The sequence below is a fragment of the Budorcas taxicolor genome, chromosome 3 (genome assembly GCF_023091745.1).
Source record: "Budorcas taxicolor isolate Tak-1 chromosome 3, Takin1.1, whole genome shotgun sequence".
Lineage (NCBI taxonomy): Eukaryota > Metazoa > Chordata > Mammalia > Artiodactyla > Bovidae > Budorcas > Budorcas taxicolor.
Window position 1 is genome coordinate 106,042,753 of NC_068912.1, and position 20,384 is coordinate 106,063,136.

Sequence of the window (20,384 nt, forward strand, 5' to 3'; positions counted from 1 at the left end):
GGAAGTTTCTAAAAGAATAAAAAGTTTGGGCGACAGTTACATAGTTTACCTTTCAACTATCTTCAATGGTAACCAAGCTCAAGAATGACACTTTATAAATTCTAGTATATGTATTTAAAAATAAATGACTTTTTATTATCATATTCCAACTTTATTGTTGCCAATAAAATGCCAATTAATTTTTTTTTTCTTTTCTAGACAAATACTCCCATATAGCCTACTATCTTCAACACAGGAACATCTCGATCACAACAAAAGAATGTAATCTGTTTGAACAGAATTCCTGGGATTTATCTTCCTTAGTAAAATTCAGTTTTTATGTCATGGCTATTCTAACTCTACTATCTACTACCTTACCACTCGCTCCCCTCTCTCCAAATAGAAGGGTGAAAGACTACTTCAAAATTCTAAAATTTTATATTCTATTTCCCTCTGAAATGCTTGGAAGAAGCTTACTTTTAACAAAGTGTGAAGTGATTTAAGATTTTATTTCCTTTCCTTTACTCATTACAGCTCCTCAGGAGGCCAACAAGTGGGAAATCCCTGTTAATCCCTTCCTGCTGCAGGAGAAGAGCATTAATCCTAGACCCATTACGGAAACAAGGGAAGCTGTATCAAGAATATTACAAGAACCATGTGACTACAGTTTTAAAAACTCTTTATAATCTGTAACACATCCCCTACGTGATTTAATGTGATTTCTTTGCACTAAAAACCTAGCTGCAGCTAGCTGATATTACTCCTTATAGGCAAAGAAAGTAACTATAAAAGAAAAAAATGCCTATATTCATTATAGGCAAAGAAAATAACTATAACAAGAAAAAATGGGGGTTGCTCCACCAGCAGTAAATAAATACATCTGCTTTACTGAGGTTAAATCTCCAATTTCTTATGCATGAAAAGCAAACAAATTCCTCCACTTGATAGTGATCAAAAATCTCACTGCTCTGCTAAAATTTCTTTTTACATACATCATTTCTTTTGGTTGGCTAATAAAATGCCCACAATGATTATTACAAAATATAGTTAAGTCCTGCCCCACTATCTCCTCCCTCATGGGAGATGTAACTCTAGCATAGAGGAAGTGGCAGCAGAAGATTGCCATTTGAATTCTGGCCCTGTGTCAAGAAAACAACTCTATGAGGAGCCAAAACCCTGTGCTCCACTCTATGACTTTAGCCCTGAGACCGTGTGCAGATGAAGACTTCTAGAATTCCTTTGATCCTCCACTCCCTTATCTGCACAATGATTATTACGAGGACTGGGTGAGATAACCTATGGAACACAAATAATATTTCTATACAAATTAGTAAATAAAAAGAAATACAGTAACAATAAAAAATGCTAACAGCTATAAAACTTTACAAATATATACAGATGCTCCAGAGGGAGATCAATAAGGGCTGCTGCTGCTGCTGTTGCTGCTGCTGAGTCGCTTCAGTTGTGTCCAACTCTGTGCGACCCCATAGACGGCAGCCCACCAGGCTCCTCTGTCCCTGGGATTCTCCAGGCAAGAATACTGGAGTGGGTTGCCATTTCCTTCTCCAATGGATGAAAGTGAAAAGTGAAAGTGAAGTCGCTCAGTCGTGCCCGACTCTTAGCGACCCCATGGACTGGAGCCTACTAGGCTCCTCCATCCACGGGATTTTCCAGGCAAGAGTACTGGAGTGGGGTGCCATTGCCTTCTCCATAAGGGCTGAAGTTTACATATAAAAGGCTTTACTAGGTTTTCCTATAAACAAAATGCTTATTTCCAACTTCAAGCCATCCTTAAAAGCTCTTGTAATCAAGATGATGCAAATCCAACCAATCCATTCTTTGAATACTACTTCCTCTCTTAACACCCTGCTTAAATTCTGGTATACAGTGAGCATCCTCCTCTAATACCTTATAGTGTTATCCATACCACTAATCTGATACTTACTGACAGAGTGTTACATTTTAGAGGTTTGTCCTGCTGTCCTAAATAGCTTCAGTACAGTTAGGATGAAAGAACCATGGGCTACATTTATTGTTTCCTTTTTAGCAACTAAGTACTCTGTATGCAAACAAGACATAAACTGAATTAAAACCAAATAATGCAATTTTGCTGAACAGTACTAAAGTTGCAAAAAAGATTACTATTCAAAATGATTTCCCTCTCTAGTGCAAGTTTGACCTAGGAACCTAGATAATTAGTGTGTTTCCAAATATGAGGGTGAAAGTGACTACCAGAAGATGTGAAATAAATGTAAAGGATAACAAACTCACACCTATTTGGTTCATACTGCCATAATTTTATCTTCAAAGAAGAAGATTTATATAGAAGTTAACAAACAACCCTCCATGAAATAATCAAGAGGAGCTCAGACTTTTCACTCTGTCTTTATTTTTGGACTCAATATTTTTAATTAAATGGTTTAGCCTGTAAGTGAGATTTGATTGTCATGTCATCATTTAATCCACTTAAGACTTTAAGTTTAAAACAAACCAAAGTTTTACATAAACCCTAAATGCTATACTATGTACTAACAAATAAAGGGAATAAAAACTAAATATACTTACCAAGAACAATATACACTTGCAGTTTGGAGCTGCTGGGTAAGGTAAGTCGTACAAAGAACAAATGCTGTGTTATCCTGACCCTCAGATTCCAGATTACATATGATGTCTAGTATTTCCTTGCAGTCGACCTTTGCAATCTATCAAAAATGAGATGACTAAGTCAAAAAGAAAATGGTGACTTTTCTATAAACTTTGTTATATAACATGAAGCTTCTTTATGTAACGTTTTCTATCTTTGATAATTCATGAGGCAAGAATTAGAGGTGTTATCATTTTCTTCTACTAATGCCTGAGTCTGCTGGAATATTTCATACAAGAAATTATTAAACAGAAGAAAACAGACACTATGAGGAAGTTCCACTGCAGTCCCAACACAGATAAAAACATTTTTGTAGAGCTAAAAAAAAAAAAATTACTCATGAACACTGTTATTATATAAAAGAATCAAATTATGCAAAACTTCAGGTTATTTTCACCTGAAGTACCATCATCTTTTTTTTTCCTCTTGTTTTTTGTTTCTTTCTTGTTCAATTTTATTCAAGTCACTCAAGTTACAGAAAGAAAAATACCATGCTTACCCTTACTCCCAGTAGGGCTAAAGGAGGCCTGCTGAGAAACTATTTTAAATATAAATGCTATGGTAACATACAGTTTTCTCATATAATTAAGGAAAAAATATTTTGTATAAATAAGTTTTTCACACAACTAAAACACTTTCAGAAACACGTCTTTTATATTTATACTATTTATAGGAATCTTAAGACAAAAAACCAATCTCAGAGCAAATAAGTAGAATTTTCTGGGGGTCTTTTTGTATAGTGGTAAAACAGGAGATTAAGACTTCTAAAGAACCTTTCTCAGTCTATTTTATCCTCTTCCTGTCTTAACAAACAGGATATGAAGAACATAATCTATTTCATGACTGTGTCAGCACTATAAATGTCAATTATACTAGGCACCAACCACACAAAACAATGATACTTTCAGGACAAATGAGGTGTATTATCAAGGCAAATGAAGCATATAGTTTAGCTCATGTCTGGTGTTTCTAAGTCTCTTATTTCATGAGTTCAGGATTATGTACATCTTGTTCAAAATTCAGCATTTATCAGTGTCCAAAACATAAAGACACCTAGTAAATATGTGCTAAATGGAATAAATGAAATCCAGTCTAACCAGGGTAAACAGTTTATGTTTACCAAGTGAATCTTATTTCTGTGTTTTTTTAATGTTTTCAAGGACAATCCAATGACATAATAAGCAATGTAGTACAGTGGTTAAAAGCAATTATTGTAGAGCCAGACTGTATACATTCTCTCCCCAGGTCATAGCTACTAGCTGTGTGATCCTAGGTAAGTTATATAACCTCTCAGTAACTTACTGCCTCTTTCCTCATCTATCAAATGGGAATAATAGAGCCTCTCTCATAGTTATTGCAAGAAGTGTATGTTTCAGTACAGCATAGTGACTACAGTTAATAATACCATACTGCTTATACGAAATCTGCTAAGAGTGTATGTCAATTATATCTCAGTTTTTAAAGCTATGGTTCATGTGCCTATTAAAGTCAGAGTTAAAGCTTTTCATTAAAAGTAAATTATAAAAAATTGTTTTCATAAAACACATAAATTTTAAAAAGAAAAAAGAAAGTGAACCTTGGGATACTAGAAAGTAATTAAAAAGATCATTCTCAGATGCAAAAATCACTTGATGCAAATTTATATCTATTAAGTTTTGGAAGGAAAAGTTTAGTTGTTAAAGCCTAAAGATAATTAAATTCAGGTTGCAAGGAAAAAAATAAAATCATACATTATGAAAATGGAATTCCATGTCCTCTACCATAGCTGAATCAATCAGAAGGGTCATCCAGAGACGAAATGCCCAGAACAGAGCCCCTTAAAATTGCGCTGGCTGAAGGATCAAAATAAGGATTCCACAGCAAGTAACAAGAGTTGCTCCAGAGCCACCACCACCACCTACCCTCCACACCATGTTAAAGCTCATGTTGAAAACCAAGAACTCTAACATTCAATTTCTGCAGCAGTATAACATCTCCAAGCTGAAAAATAGCTCAAGAAGCTCTCTACTGCCAGGCATATACATTAGAATGGAAATAAATACAAGCTGCATTTCTAGAATATTTTTATTCGTTTCAAATAATTTTACTGTAATATCTCATTTTATCAACATGGTAAGATCTGTAAGATTGGCAAGGCAGGTGGTATTCTTACTCCACACAAAAAATGAGCCTAAGACAGACTGTTTCTTGTCTCAAGCCAACTGCGGTAAACAAAGTGAAAAACTAATCTCATGTCATTTTACTCCTAAAGGGAAATCCTTAAATTTTGAAAAGGTACATTTCAGAGATGTACAGGCTTTCATCCTTTGGAACCAAAGTGTTTAGAACAGTAACAGTGTCTAATAGGCCAGAACAGTCCCTCCTCTTCTCGCCTAACCAATCCTTCTCCTCCTCCAACATCCAACTGAAACTCTTTTTCCATTATCAAGTCTCCATTCATAGATTACTCTAGCATCCAGTGATCTGTTGCCTTGCCCTGAGTTCATAGCATGTTGTCAACACTTTTAATCGGGCTATTTTTAATTCTACTTTGAGTCAACCATTAAACTAGTGATTCATGTTGGCCTTCATCATTTGTTATTTCACCTTTTCGTATGATTTTACTTTGGCCCTCCAACTAGATGATGAACACTTTGAGGAGAAGAGCAGTCTTATAACTGATATCTAAAATCCTCTGTGCACTAAATCTGGTCAGAAGGAAAACGTATGTAACCTTCAGTCAAAGTACTGCTATTTACTAAATACTTACGTACTGTGCTACGTATTGGGGATACAAGTCATTTATGCCCTCATGTAACTCACAGTCAGGGATAATAAATAAGCAAGATTATAATTTATGTTAAAGACTACACTGGAGGTGTACAGCGTATTTTTCAAATACCTTTTGTCAGAAAAATCTAACTGAAATTTGGGGGGAGGGATTTGAAAACAACTTCTTGGATGAAGTCACAACTGATATGTGAATTAAAAGAATGAATAGGAATAAGCCATGAGAAAGAGTAGAGAGAAATAAGAAAACTGTTCCAGACAGGAAGAAAAAGACATGCAAGGGCCTAAAAGTGAGCATGGTACCGAAGGAACAGAAATATTTCAACATAGCAGAGTAACAGAGCAGCACTGCTGGAACATCAAAGGAGCAATTCCCAGGAAGAGAAGCACTTCTGTTCTTCCAGCGCTGCCGTGCCTTCTGAGTCTGCCACAGGCCACTGTGGCTGCCATGCCCCTGGCACTGCACTACCCTCTAGCAGTCTCTCAAACTGACTTCCAACTTTTCTCCAAAAGCTATACATTTCTTCAGTTGCTCAGCTGTGTCCAACATTTCTAGTAAATTTTAAATACTAACATTCTTTTAGTTTGTGTTCACTATTGCCATTTACCTTACATTTTAGAATATGCCTGATAATGACGTTTCTAACACAAGGTCCATAACACCCAAGCACACCCAAGCCTGTTAAGCCGCTTCAGTTGTGTCCGACTCTTTGTGACCCTATGGACTGTAGCCTGCCAGGCTTCTCTGTCCATGGGATTCTCCAGGCAAGAATACTGGAGTGGGTTGCCATTTCCTCCTCTGGGGACCTTCCCAACCAGGGATCGAACTTGCATCTCTTATGTTTCCTGCATTGGCAGGTTAAGTTCTTTACCACTAGCGCCACCTGGGAAGCCAAGCACATAATTTTAACACTTTTTTTTTTTTTTTTTTAATTAACTTGATAGTTTTACTTCCATTAAGGTTTTTATTGAGAAAGTAGCACTATTTTATGGTGGGCCTATTTAATAGTAGAATTATTTTAACCTTCTGATTAAGAACTCATTTGCCTCACACACACCTATCTAGGTTATTAACACTGGAACATTCCTCTAGTCTTACTTTCCACTTTCATTTTACTAAGTAATAAACAAATCTGATTGTGTCTGTTACCTGTCCCTCCTTACAGGCTCTAAATCCCCCAAAAGCAATACCATACCCTCATTTTGTACTTTTACCCACCCCCCCACCCCCCGCCAAATGCCTGCTTCAGCATCACTGTTTAACAAATAAACACCAGTTAACTTTTTTTCTTGGGGTGGAGGTAAAGAGAATCTTATTAGTATTTTGCCCAAAATAACTGCATTTTTTTGAATGTAGAGGAAATGTGGAAATATGACACAAAAATTAAGATGACATACTTTTTAACACCTCATTAGTAATATAGTTATATTACTTGTCCCAGCTACTGCAATAAAAAGCTTAAAAGCACACTAAAAACAAAATACACGCCACAAAATACTTATCAGCTAAAGTAAATTAAAACAAAGGTCACTGACAAGATTTTGAGAATTTCAATCAGTATCTAGAAATACTTTGTACCTGGAAAGGTACTGAAATAACTTTTTTATTCTTAAATATGAATCTTATTTCTGGGTTTACATTTTATAGCTATTAAGACAAGTATAACACATGCATCAAATAATAATTAAATCTTTGTTTACTATTTTTCTTATCCACCAGAATACATGCTTCAGGAGGGCAAAACTTTATTTCACTCACTACTGTATCTTCAGCGTACAACAGTGCCAGGCACATGAAGGAATATCAATAAATATTTGTTGGAATGAAAGATAACTACAAGCTAAACAAGTAAGTGACCACAAAATGGCAGGATAAGTGAGAAAGACTGAAAACAAGAAGTATAATGTACACTGGAGTAAGCAAGAAGGGTTTAAGAAAAATAGCTCTTCAGGGGATACCAGTGTCTAGATGAACAAACGTGTAAACGACCCCTCAAACGTTGCCAGAATGAGCAGACAAACAAATGTGAGAGTAGTCAATGGCATATGAGGGGAGGAGGATTATCTGATAAAACTGTAAAGAGTGATATTTACACTTAGCTGGCACTCAGTGAAACAAAGGCTGAATTAATAAGTAAGATTAGAGACTTAGGGTGGGCTTCCCTGGTAGCTCAGCTGGTAAAGAATCTGCCTGCAAAGAGGAGACCCTGGTTTGATTCCTGGGTTGGGAATCGAACCCAGTACTACCCACTCCAGTATTCTTGCCCTGGAAAATCCCCACGGACAATCCGCTGGCAGGCTACAGTCCATAGGGTTGCAGAGAGTCGGACACAGTTGAGCACACAGCACACAGAGACTTAGGACAGAGCTCGACTGCACACCAGAAGGTGTCATGAATGAGGCCATGCCGTAGAGTTGTGCAGTTTCACATTACACGAAGGTAACTAGCTAAGGAGGTTAACAGGGGCTAAAATTTAGTCAGCTTGCCAAGCCCTAAGTTCCAACATGTGGCACTTCCTCTTAGAAGCGAGACCTCTGAAAGGCAATCATGTGAGACAGGGGGACAGTGGAGCATGGTATATCTTGCTGATTTCCATGAAAGTACCTGTAGGCTAATGCTAGTGGAGACTCTAGGACATGGAATTTATCCTTTGTGTTTTATGGGGAATCAGAGGTTTTGCTGTTACTGTTTCTTCTGGATATATACCTGAAAGGGATGACTGGAATTCAGCATAGTTTTTAGTTTGATTAACTTATATTTATTAGATTTCTCCTGATTATAAAAATATTTATATTAGAAAACCTGAAAAACATAAAAATTAGCCTTAGACCTTACAACTAAATAATAACTAATATAAAAATATAGTGAATTTTAATCGAGTATTGTCTATATCACTAACTACATAGCATGGGTTCAATAGCTGACTACTGCAAATATGTACCTATTCTAGAGAAAGGTTGGATTATGCTGATTGTATATTTGTTCTTTTATCCTAATGTTCTGTTGTGACTTAAGAGGTTTTTAAAATCAGTCCACTAGACAGGAGAATGTAGAGACTGTCAAGGCAGAGACAGAGAAGTAAGATGTGAAGAAAAAAAAGCATTGTAAAAGTAATAATAATGATGATGATATTTCTAAACCTTATACAGCAAGACGTATGTCACGTTCCGCTCTACAATTTATATAAACTAAATTATTACATCTACACAACAGTCCTACAATGTAGAAAAACTACTGTTATCCCTATTGATAGATTACAAAACTTGAAGCACAGAGAGATTAAGTAACTTGACAAAAGTTTTATAGGTAGTACACATCCCTAGATCTACCCCAGATGATCTGGCTCTAGAGTCCATACTCTTGGCCACTTATGCTCTATTGAGATGGTTTAAGGGTAGAACTGACACTACACTATCACCAAATAGAAAGGAAACTATATTCCCAACTGTTTGCTCTTTGAAGGCAAGGAATATGGTGATTGTTTTATGTCTAGACATTTACTGAATTGAAATGAACTGACAGTGTGCAAAACCAGCTAAGAACTTAGAAGCATCTGAAAGACTACTCAGGCTCATTCATTATACACCATGTTTTCACCTTAAGCTTCTTCCAAACCCTGAATAGTCTCTTCAGATTTTTCCTTATCAAGATTTATGTCATAAAGTCTGATAAATTGTGCAGAAACATTATTAATGACATTTAAATATACCAGAATCAAAATTTTGTGGATAAAGGCTAATGCTGGAAACTGAGGTGAAAAAGACAAAAAAAAAAAAAAAAACACATAAGACTTTACCGTATGAATTTTATATATAATGGTTATATGCTTCCCTGCCAGCCCTGCTGCTGAATAAGGAATAAAAACGAAGAGTTGGACTTGACAACAATAATGTCTGAAAATTCTCCTATGGCAAAGCACTTAGAAATCCTGGATAAAACACAATTAATATGTTTCTTAAATACACAGTTGAAAACTCAAGAAAGAAGTGTGAATGGACAATTGCCTTAACTTGCTGGGTTGTTGATAATTTCACTAAGAGGCTTGGGTTTTACAAGTTGTGCTTAGATGATAAAGCTTGAACCTGAGGACAGGAAGTTGGCATTGAGCCCTTCAACATATGGTTGGAACCCCTGAAGAGCTAAAAACTCAGAGAAAGTACAGACTAAAAAAAGGGGAGAAACAGGGATATAACAGGAAAATATGTTTGTCCATCTCACCCTGGTTCTTATAGGACCAAAAAGTTTTTGGGAATTTTAATCTGTCCTCATTCAAACTAGAAGTCTGATACAATACTATTCTGTTTGTCTAAAAAAACCCAAACTGAGAAAAACAAAATAAAAAGAAGATTCTGGCTGGTAATATCTTTGAATCACCTGGTAGAAGCAAATGTAAAAATGATTTAAGAGATACATGCTAACCAGGGCCTATGAAAATTTTCAGACATAAAGCATTCCCTACCCCCCAACTATCCCACCAAAACTGATGCTCACAATCCCAAACTATAAAAAGCACAAATAAACAAACCACTCCAGAAATGTCACCACACACAATAAATGGCAGATTTAGACTCCTGAGAATTTCAGATAACAGAATACACAGCACAAAGACTGAAACCTAACATGGACTTTGGTTGGCTTTAAAAATGAAATAAGGAACTACGAATAAAACCACCATATGACCCAGCAATCCCACTCCTAGGCATATACCCTGAGGAAACCAAAACTGGAAGACACACACGTATCCCATTGTTCACTGCAGCACTATTTACAATAGCTAGAACATAGAAGCAACCTAGATGTCCACTGACAGATGAATGGATAAAGTTGTATATACACACAATGGAATATTACTCAGCCATAAAAAGGAACACATCTGAGTCAGTTCTAATGAGGTAGATGAACCTAGAACCTATTATACAGAGTGAAGTGAATCAGAAAGAGGAAGATAAATACCGTATTCTAACACATATATACAGAATCTAGAAAAATGGTACTGAAGAATTTATTTACAGGACAGGGGGACAGGGGAGGAGTAGGGTGAGATGTATGGAAAGAGTAACATGGAAGCTTACATTACCATATGTAAAACAGATAGCCAAGGGGAATTTGCTATATATCTCAGGAAACTCAAACAGGGGCTCTGTATCAATCTAGAGGGGTGGGATGGAAATGAGGGAGTTTCAAAAGGAAGGGGATACATGTATACCTATGGCTGACTCATGCTGAGGTTTGACAGAAAACAGCAAAATTCTATAAAGCAATTATCCTTCAATAAAAAATAATTTTTAAAATTAAATAAGGGCAATATGAGTTTGATAATAATTTGGGGAAAAGAGACAGAGACAAAAACACGTAGGAACCTTAAATGCACACTGTTAAGTGAAGGAAGTCAATCTGAAAAGGCTACATAATGTATGATTCCAACTACATGATATTCCAGAAAAGGTGAAACTATGGAGGCAGTAAAACGATCAGTGACTGTCAGGGGCATGAGAGGAAAGTGAGGGATGAATAGGCAGAGTACTTTAGGGCAGTGACACTATGCTGTATGACAATGCAATGGTAGATACAAGTCATTATAGGTTTGTCAAAACCCATAGAAGGTACAACACCAAGAGCGGGACCTAATATAAACTATGGATTTTAGTAAATAATAATGTATTGGCTCACCTATTGTTAACAAATTTAAGACATCAATGGCAAGATGTCAACAGGTGACTCTAGGGTTGAGGGAGTACATATGGGAACTCTGTACTTTCCACTCAATTCTTCTGTAAATCTAAAACTGCTCAAAAAAAAAATCTAATGATTAAAAACAATTTGATCATTTTAATAATTATTTGTCTTTTTAGTACTGATCTTCAAGAGTTCTATATATATTCAGGATTTAAGAATTCAGTTCAATTCTACATATATTCAATCCTATATATATTCTTGGGGCTGGTAAAAAAAAAATATATGGTTAGCAAATATTTTCTCCCATTCTGCAGATCAACTTTTCATGTTGTTGACTTGGACATACAAAGTTAGATAAAGTCCTACTTGTTTTTCCTTTTGTTACCTGTGTTATTGGTGTTGGATATAAGAAACAACAGCATGATCAAGGGTCTTAAAGATTAATTCTTGTATTTTCTTTGAAGATGATACAGTTTCAGCTAGTACATTTAAGTCTGTGATTCATTCTGAGTTAAATTCTGCACATGGTATTAAGGGTCAAACTTCATTCTGCTGCCAAGTAGATATCCATTTGTTAAAGAACCAACTATTGAAGACTATTTTTCCCCCCACTGAATCATCTTGGCAGCCATGTAGAAAATCAACTGGCCGTTAAGTGTGAAGGCTTATTTCTGGACTTTCAATTTCAGTCTATTGATTTTTTTTCCCCCTACACTTTTGCCAGGAAAACACTGTCTTGATTACTGACATTTTTAGTGACCTTTGAAATAAAGAAGAATGAGCCCTCCAACTGTTCTTTTACAAGACTGTTTGGGCTATCCAGGGCCCCCTGAATTTCCACATGAATTTTAGGATCATCTTGTCAATTTCTGCAAGAGAGAAAAACAGAATTTTGATAGAGGCAGCAGTGAATCTAAGGATCAATTTGGGGAGTACTGCCATCTTCAAACTATTCTTTTCTGGTCCATGAACATGGGATGTTGCTCCATTTACTTCTTTCAACAAATTTTTGAAGTCTTTAGTATACAAATGAGTCTTGTACTTTCTAAAAGATTTATTTCTAGATTTTTTATTCTTTTTGATGCTATTGTACATGGAATTGTTTTCCTAATTATATTTTCGTGTTTTTCATTGTTAGATGTATATAAATAAAAATCATTTTTGTATATTGATCTCAGAATCATTTATATATAGGATCGTGATACATGCAATCAGAAATACTTATACACCCTCCTTTTCAATCGAGATGCCTTTTAGCTATTCCCCTGCCTAACTGCTCCAGCTAAACTTCCCATACAATATTGAATAGAAGTAGCAAAAGCAGACATTCTTATTTTGTGCCTGATCTTATGGAAAACCACTCAATCTTTCATCATTCAGTATAAAGTTGGCCAAGGGTTTCCACAAATGCTCTTTATTGGGGCGAGGAAGTTTTCAGTGTATTCCTAGATTGCTGAATGTTTTTAACACTAAAGTGTGCAGGATCTTGTTAAATGCTTTTTCTGTCTCTTATGACAGAGACAAACATACCTCTTGTCCTTTATTCTATGGCACAGTATTTACATATAACCTACGGACATATAACCTTCCATATACTTTAAATCACCCCTAGATTGTTCATAATACCATCATGTCTGTCTCTCTGTGACCCTATGGACCGTAGCCCGGCAGGCTCCTCTGTCCAGGGGATTCTCCAGGCAAGAATACTGGAGTGGCTTGCCATTTCCTCCTCCAGGGGATCTTCCCCACCCAGGGATCAAACCAGTATCTCCTCAACTGCAGGTGAATTCTTTACCCTTGAGCCATCGTGGAAGCCCAACACAATGTAAAGGTTATGTGAACAGTTGTTGGAGCGCCTAGATTCAAGTTTTGCTTTTTGGAACTTTCTGGAAAATATCCCCCTGAATATTTTTAATCCATAGTTGGAGGCAGAACCTAAAGATACAGAGGGCAGACAGCAGTCCTTTATTTTACATTGCTGGGTTTTGTTGAGGATTTTTGCATCCATACTCATTACAGATATTGATCTATCTTTCTTCATCTGGTTTTAGTTGTCAGGATGATAATGGCCTCAGTGTATGAGTTTGGAAGCACCCCCTCCTCTTTTATTTTCTAGAAGACTTTGTGAAGGACTGGTGTAAATTCTTCTGTATGTGTTTTGTACAACTCACCAGTGAAGGCGTGGGTTTTTCTTTATGGGAAGTTTTAAAATTACCTTTTCAATCTCTTTACTAGTCATAAATATATATATTCAGTTTTTTTGTTGTTGTTGTTAGTTTTAGTAGCTTGTTTCATTCTAAGATCTGTCCATTTCATCTTAGCAGATCCAACGTCTTGGCGTACAGTCATTCAAGGACTACTCTTATAATCTTTATTCCTGCAATGTCAGTCGTCATGTCCTCTCGTTTGTTCCTGACTTTCGTAGTTTGAGTATTCTTTTTTCATGTTCAGTCTAACTAAAACTTTATCAATTTTGTTGATCTTTAAAAACAAAAGCAACTTTTATTGCTTTTTCGATTGATTTTATTTCATTTATTTACATTCTAATCACTGTCTAGTATTCTTGCCTGGAAAATCTCATGGGTGGAGTAGCCTGGTAGGCTGTAGTCCATGGGGTCGTGACAAGTGGGACACGACTGAGCGACTCACTTTCACTTTCATGCATTGGAGAAGGAAACGGCAACCCACTCCAGTGTTCTTGCCTGGAGAATCCCAGGGACGGGGGAGCCTGGTGGGCTGCGGTCTACGGGGTCGCACAGAGTCGAACATGACTGAAGTGACTTAGCGGCAGCAGCAGCAATCATTACCATCCTCCTTCCTTCTGCTTGCTTTGGGTTTAGTCTGCTCTTCTTTCCTGTCTTTTAGGGCAGATGGTTAAGTTATTAATTTGAGGTCTCTCTCTCTCTTTTTTTATTTTGGCCACACTATGTGGCTTGCAGGATCTCAGTTCCCCAACCAGGGAGTGAACCCGGGCCACAGCAGTGAAAGCCCAGAATCTCAACCACTAAGCCATCAGGGAACTCCCAGGATCTTTCTTCCTTTTTAAGACTGACATTTTACAACCATAAATTTCCCCTAAGTGCTGTTCAAGCTGCATCCCATAAATTTCAGTGTATTGTGTTTTTATCATTCATCCCAAACTGTTTTCTGATTTACCACTTTTTCCCTTCGATCAACCGCCTATTTTGAGGTGGTGTTTAATTTTCACATTATTTGTGAATTTCCCAAATTTCCTTCTGTTACTGATTTCTAATTTCATTCTTTTGTGGCCAGAGAACACACTGTATGACTTCAATCCTTTTAAATTTACCAAGGTTGTTTTATGGCCTAACATATTTCTATCCTAGAGAATGTTTCATGAGCAATTGAGAAAAATGTATATTCTGCTGCTCTTGGATATAGTATTCCACAGATGTCTGCTTGGTCTAGTTGGTTTACAGTAGTGCTCAAGCCTTCCATATCTGTGTTTAGTTGGTTTACCCGCTACTCAAAGTGGGGTATTAAAGTCTCCAACCTTTGTATTTACATTGTCTGTTTCACCCTCGACTCTGCTAGTTCATGTATTTTGGGCTCTTTTGTTCCTCACGGGCTCAGACAGTAAAGAATCCGCCTGCAATGTGGGAGACCTGGGTTCAATCCCTGGGTTGGGAAAAGGACATCTTTTTTGGATGTTAGTTCTACAAGGTCTTATAGGTCTTCATAGAACTGTTCAACTTGAGCTTCTTCAGTATTATTTGGTTGGGGCATAGCCTTGGGTTACTGTGATACTGAATGGTTTACCTTGGAAACGAAGAGAGATCATTCTGTTGTTTTTGAGACTGCACCCAAGAACTGCATTTCAGACTCTCTTGTTGACTATGAGGGCCACTACATTTCTTCCAAAGGATTCCTGCTCACCGTAGTAGATATAATGGTTATCTGAGTTAAATTCACCCATTCCAGTCCACTTTAGTTCACTGATTCCTAAAATGTCTATGTTCACTCTTGCCATCTCCTATTTGACCACTTCTAATTTACCTTCATTCATGGAGCTAACATTCCAGGCTCCTATGCAATACTGTTCTTTACAGCATCAGACTTTACCTCCATCACCAGTCACATTAACAATTGGGAGTTGTTTTTGCTTTGGCTGTCTCTTCATTCTTTCTGGAGTTATTTCTCCACTCTTCTCCAGCAGCATACTGGGTACCCTTAGAGGGCTTCCCTCATAGCTCAGTCGAATCTGCCTGCAATGCAGGAGACCCGAGTTCGATTCCTGGATCAGGAAGATCCTCTGGAGAAGGAAATGGCAACTCACTCCAGCATTCTTGCCTGGAGAATCCCATGGACAAAGGAGCCTGGCAGGCTACAGTCCATGGGATCACAAGAGTCAGACACGGCTTTACCACCAACCTGGGGAGTTCATCTTTCAGTTTCATATCTTTTTGCCTTTTCATACTGTTTCCCTGTGTATGGGCTACTTTTTTTAAAAAATAAGTAAATATTTAAAAAAATATATTGTGGCAACTCGAGAAATCAGAATCTTCCACCTCTTTAGGGTTTACTATTTGCTTAGTGATTTTCTTGGAATTCTGTAAAGCCTATATTCTGTCCTATGTGGTCTCTGCTTCATTAGCTTAATTCAACAAGCTAAATATGTTGCCTAAATGCCGTGAAAAGGTAAGTCTACTTCTTTTAAAAACACTGCTTTTGTTCACCGCTGCACTGCGTGCAGGCTTTCTCTAACTGTGGCAAGCTATTTTCCCTAGTTGCAGTGCATGGGCTTCTTACTGCAGTGGCTTCTCTTGTTGCGGAACATGGTCTCTAGAGCATGAAGGCTTCAGCTGTTGTGGTGTCTGGGCTTAGCTGCCCCAAGGTATGCGGAATCTTCCCAGACCAAGGAGTGAACCAGTGTCCCCCTACACTGGCAGGTGGATTCTTTACTACTGGACTACCAGTAGTCTTTCTGTTCTTGCCAAACAGCTGTGTGTGTGTGCTGGGGCATCCTTTCAGTATTACAGTAGGAAGTTAATAGCTCTGCCTTGCCCTTCATCTCCTACTTGTATGCAGCCTCTCAGTAAACAAGAGTGAGGGATTATAGCCTTCTCAAGTCATTCCTTGGCAGACACATAGCACTATACATTCGTGTTACCTTCCAGAGTACTAGGAATACATCAGAGGTTTTCAAAGTCCTCTATGGATATCCTTTATCTCAGCTTTTCTTTTTAAATTTGTCAGCCTTTTGTTACCTGAACTGGTAATTCCTCCTCAGACAAATGTCATGTTAAACAATTCCCAATGAATATTTCTGATAAGTGCCCTGGAACAGACCTTTTAGCAGAGTGGGCTCTGAATCAAATAAAAACAAATGCTGAGAGCAGAGGTTTTCAGAATGTTGCCAAATAGGTCAAAGAGTGACAATTCTGTGGAGACTGGCTTTTGCCGAGTTCCACATCATCTCATGCAAAGAGTTGACTCATTGGAAAAGACTCTGATGCTGGGAGGGATTGGGGGCAGGAGGAGAAGGGGACGACCGAGGATGAGATGGCTGGATGGCATCACGGACTCGATGGACACGAGTCTGAGTGAACTCCGGGAGTTGGTGATGGACAGGGAGGTCTGGTGTGCTGCAATTCATGGGGTCGCAAAGAGTCGGACACGACTGAGCGACTGAACTGAACTGAACAACCATTCTGCTTCCTCAGGTGGCTGCTAGGAAGCTTACTGGTTCAAGGTTCAAATGCCACCAAGCTCACTGTTCTGACATTCATGTGTTTTTCTTGAATAAAACTTTCTAGGATTATGGTAAGCCTTTAATTTCCAGAGGTCTAAAAAAGTGAATGCCCTCCACTCTCTGGTTTCTTATGCTAATAACTTGGAACTCAATTTCCAGCACCAGCCTTTCCCCAAATCTCACACTGTGTGAACACTGTCTGCTGTTGGTTCTCCCTTGTGTCTTGTTCATCTCTGTATTCCCAGTGCCTAGCACAGTCCCCAATGAATATATATTAAATGACTGGAAGGTATGCCTGTATTATTTCTTATAGTAACAAAGAGAATGTACTATTATCTCAAAATAAAATGTTTTAATAAAAAAAAAAAAGATCACCTCGGTTGTTGCAGAAAATAAATTCTGGGGCAAGAACAGATGTTAATAGAAGGCTTTCATGATAATCAGTGAATTAAACACCAATGGTACAAGAGGTAGTCACTGGCATAAAGAATGTGCATTTAGATGACTTATTTGTCTTGTTTAGTTATCGCCATGTTTAGGCTACCAAGGTAAACAGTATTCTGGCCAGTGACATTACTGTAATATTTTAACATTTACCTTCCTCAAGAATAATGGTTTTCAATCTAGTATTCTCCTGATCAGTTCTGGGGTATAAGGCAAGCAATTTGTTCCTAATGAAGTGAAGCGAAGTGAAGTCACTCAGTCGTGTCCAACTTTTCGAGACCCCATGGACTGTAGCCTACCAGGCTCCTCAGTCCATGGAATCTTTCAGGCAAGAGTATTGGAGTGGGTTGCCATTTTCTTCTCCATTGTTCCTAATAGGAGATCTTAAAAAACAAGCTGGTAAATATTTCTTTCAAAACAGAGACAAAGTGGATTTAAGGTTATCCATATAATGAGATTTCTCTCACTGGCATCCCTGAGTAGGAAAAAGGGAGGAGTTACTCTCAGCAAGTCTTCATGTCTAATAACCCTGAGTCTACTTTGGGAAAATTATTCATCAGGTTCATAGACATCACCTGAAAAAAAGGCTGTGCTTCTAAAAACCAGGTTTCTTTTAAACTGCAGCAATACCACAGACCAACACTATGCTATTGAGTTGGTCACTTGGATGTTTCTTGAAGAAATAAATGGTCACTGGTGCTTCTGATTAAATCCTATGGCTTAATCCTATGAGTATGTGACAGACACCTGAACTGTCCTACTGAATTCTTGAAAATGACTGTGTCTGACTAACCCTCCATAATGATCCCTACACTATAATCAAGTGTCAACCAAAATACCCACATGTACCCCATAAAAGTGGCTTCCCAAGTGGCTGAGTTGGTAAAGAATCTGCCTGCAATGCAGGAGATGTGGGTTCAATTCCTGGGTCGGGAAGATCCCTTGGAGAAAGAAATGGCACCCCACGCCAGTATTTTCGCCTGGAGAACCCCATGGGCAGAGGAGCCCGGCAGGCTACAGTCCATAGAGTCATAAGGAGTCAGACACGCCTGAAGCAACTGAGCACAACCATGAAAGTGACAGTAAAAGTGAGATCCAGATGCGCACTGAGTTCCAGGAAGAAGTTTCCTCAAAGTTATTCAAAAGAACTCTGGGGACTTCCCTGGCGATCAGTGCTAAGAATCCACCCTGAAACGTAGGGGACATGGGTTCGATCTCTGATGGGGAAGCTAAGATTCCACACACTGCAGAACAAAGAAAGATCCTGCATGTCACAACTAAGACCCACTGCAGCCAAGTAAATAAAATAGTTAAAAAGTAAATTAATAAAAGAACTCTGCTTTAGGGGATAAATATTTAAATTGGCAAATCTTCCACTTCTTCATACAATCTACCTTTAGTGTATTTTCTGAGTGTACATCTTATTCACCATATGACCATAAGGTTACATGAAGTAAATTATCCAGATTTTAATTACACACGTTATTATTCCTCATTCAGGATCCATCTTAATCTTATTTAAGCTACACCTGGAATTTCTATGCTCTTGTTTACTGTTTCTTCTATTCCCAAACTGAATTCCCAGTGGGTCCTGTTTAAATGTATTTGCTCTGTTTATCATTTATATACCTAGTGACTATGTTAATTCCCAACAGTGTTAGACCAGTGAGTAAATCAGGTCCTGTTTGTCTCTGTCTTTTCCTTTTCTCATCAAGAGAAGAAACAAGCCTCGTAACCACATCAGACACTGAAGATGTAGTTCATTCAAGGATCAAGACTGAACCCATACCTCATCTGTGCCAACAACTCTGCAGACAGATATCTTGCTCTTCATAGAAACAGAAGTGCTTCATGTTTAAAACAGCTTTATCCTTTATACTATATGTGGAAAACTTGATCTTTGCAAAGATTCTCTTTCTCAGTAATAAAAATATACAAATTCTGGCTTTGAAGCTGACTCCATCAATTAATCTTAATTGTGCCTGGCTAAATCTTCCCCAGCAGAGGTTTCCCATTACACACACCCATTATTGTGATACCCACAGGTGCCAACACGTAAGTACTTTTATTCCCAGCTGTTGCTGAAGTTAATTTGACTCTCCTCCTGAATCAGAAGATGGCAAACGTGTATGTAACTTTGTTGCCTTAGAACATATGCTGATTTTAAACTCCAATTAATGAACATCAAGTGATTCACTGGTCTTTTTCCAAAGCAAACTTTAAAGATTTATTTAATTGTGCTCTCACTTGCAAAAAATAGCATCACTGGATAAAAGACTAATTATGATGGTACCAGTGTTCCTTTAAAAATAATTTTATGAAGCGTGCCAAATGTTTTCACATCAACATACTTAACAAATTAACCCCAAACATTATAAAAATATTTAAAGTTGCACCTATACATAAATGTATAAACATGAATGAAATGAAATACCACCAAAACGTTTCCTATGAAAACATGACTCATCAGTGTTTACCAACTAGTAATAAGTTGTACGGTGTAAAAACAGCTGGCCAGACAGTCAGGAGATCTGAGTTCTAGCCTGGGCTTGGACTTAATAATTAGCTTAATGAAGGTAGGGCCTTGGAAACACTACCTCTTGGCCTCAGTCTCACCATTGATAAAACATGGAAGGTTAAACTAAATGATATTTAATGGTTGTAATACACTAGGAAATCTGAATCTTGCATAACAAAGGTCAGCAAACATTTTTTGTAAAGGGTGAGAGAAAGTATTTTCAATGCTGCTGGTCAAATGGTCTTGGTAACAGCTATTCAGCTCTGCTTCTGTGGAGCAAAGCTAGTCACAGATAATAAACCAATGGGTGTGACTGTGTTCCAGTAAAACAAAACAAACAGCAAGGTGGATCTGGTCCACAGGCCATAGTTTGCCAGTCCCTGTTGTAGAAAAACCAATTCATACTTCCAATAACCCAGTTCCTCATATTCTCAACAAATTTGTTGATATTTGTATAACCTCAGGAAGAAATCCTATTTTCTTTCCTTGTTATTAATAAACCAGGAAAGATTCGGCACAAAGTGTCCCATATTCTCCCTTCTTTGCCATCTTTGTCAGCAGCAGAACACTCTCTTTCTTCCAGACTCTCAAGGTCTCATGAATCTCTTGAAGGGATCTCTGTACGTTATCCTCTATTTTG

General features: G+C 37.7%; 1 protein-coding gene across 1 annotated transcript in view; it reads right to left on the bottom strand.

Moving 5' to 3' along the window:
* RLF (RLF zinc finger) overlaps positions 1–20,384 on the bottom strand; it is an 84,647-nt gene that overhangs the window by 12,236 nt on the left and 52,027 nt on the right. Inside the window, exon 6 of the mRNA XM_052637333.1 lies at positions 2,545–2,681. Coding sequence (XP_052493293.1) covers positions 2,545–2,681 — 137 coding nt within the window. The remainder of the gene's footprint in view (positions 1–2,544; positions 2,682–20,384) is intronic.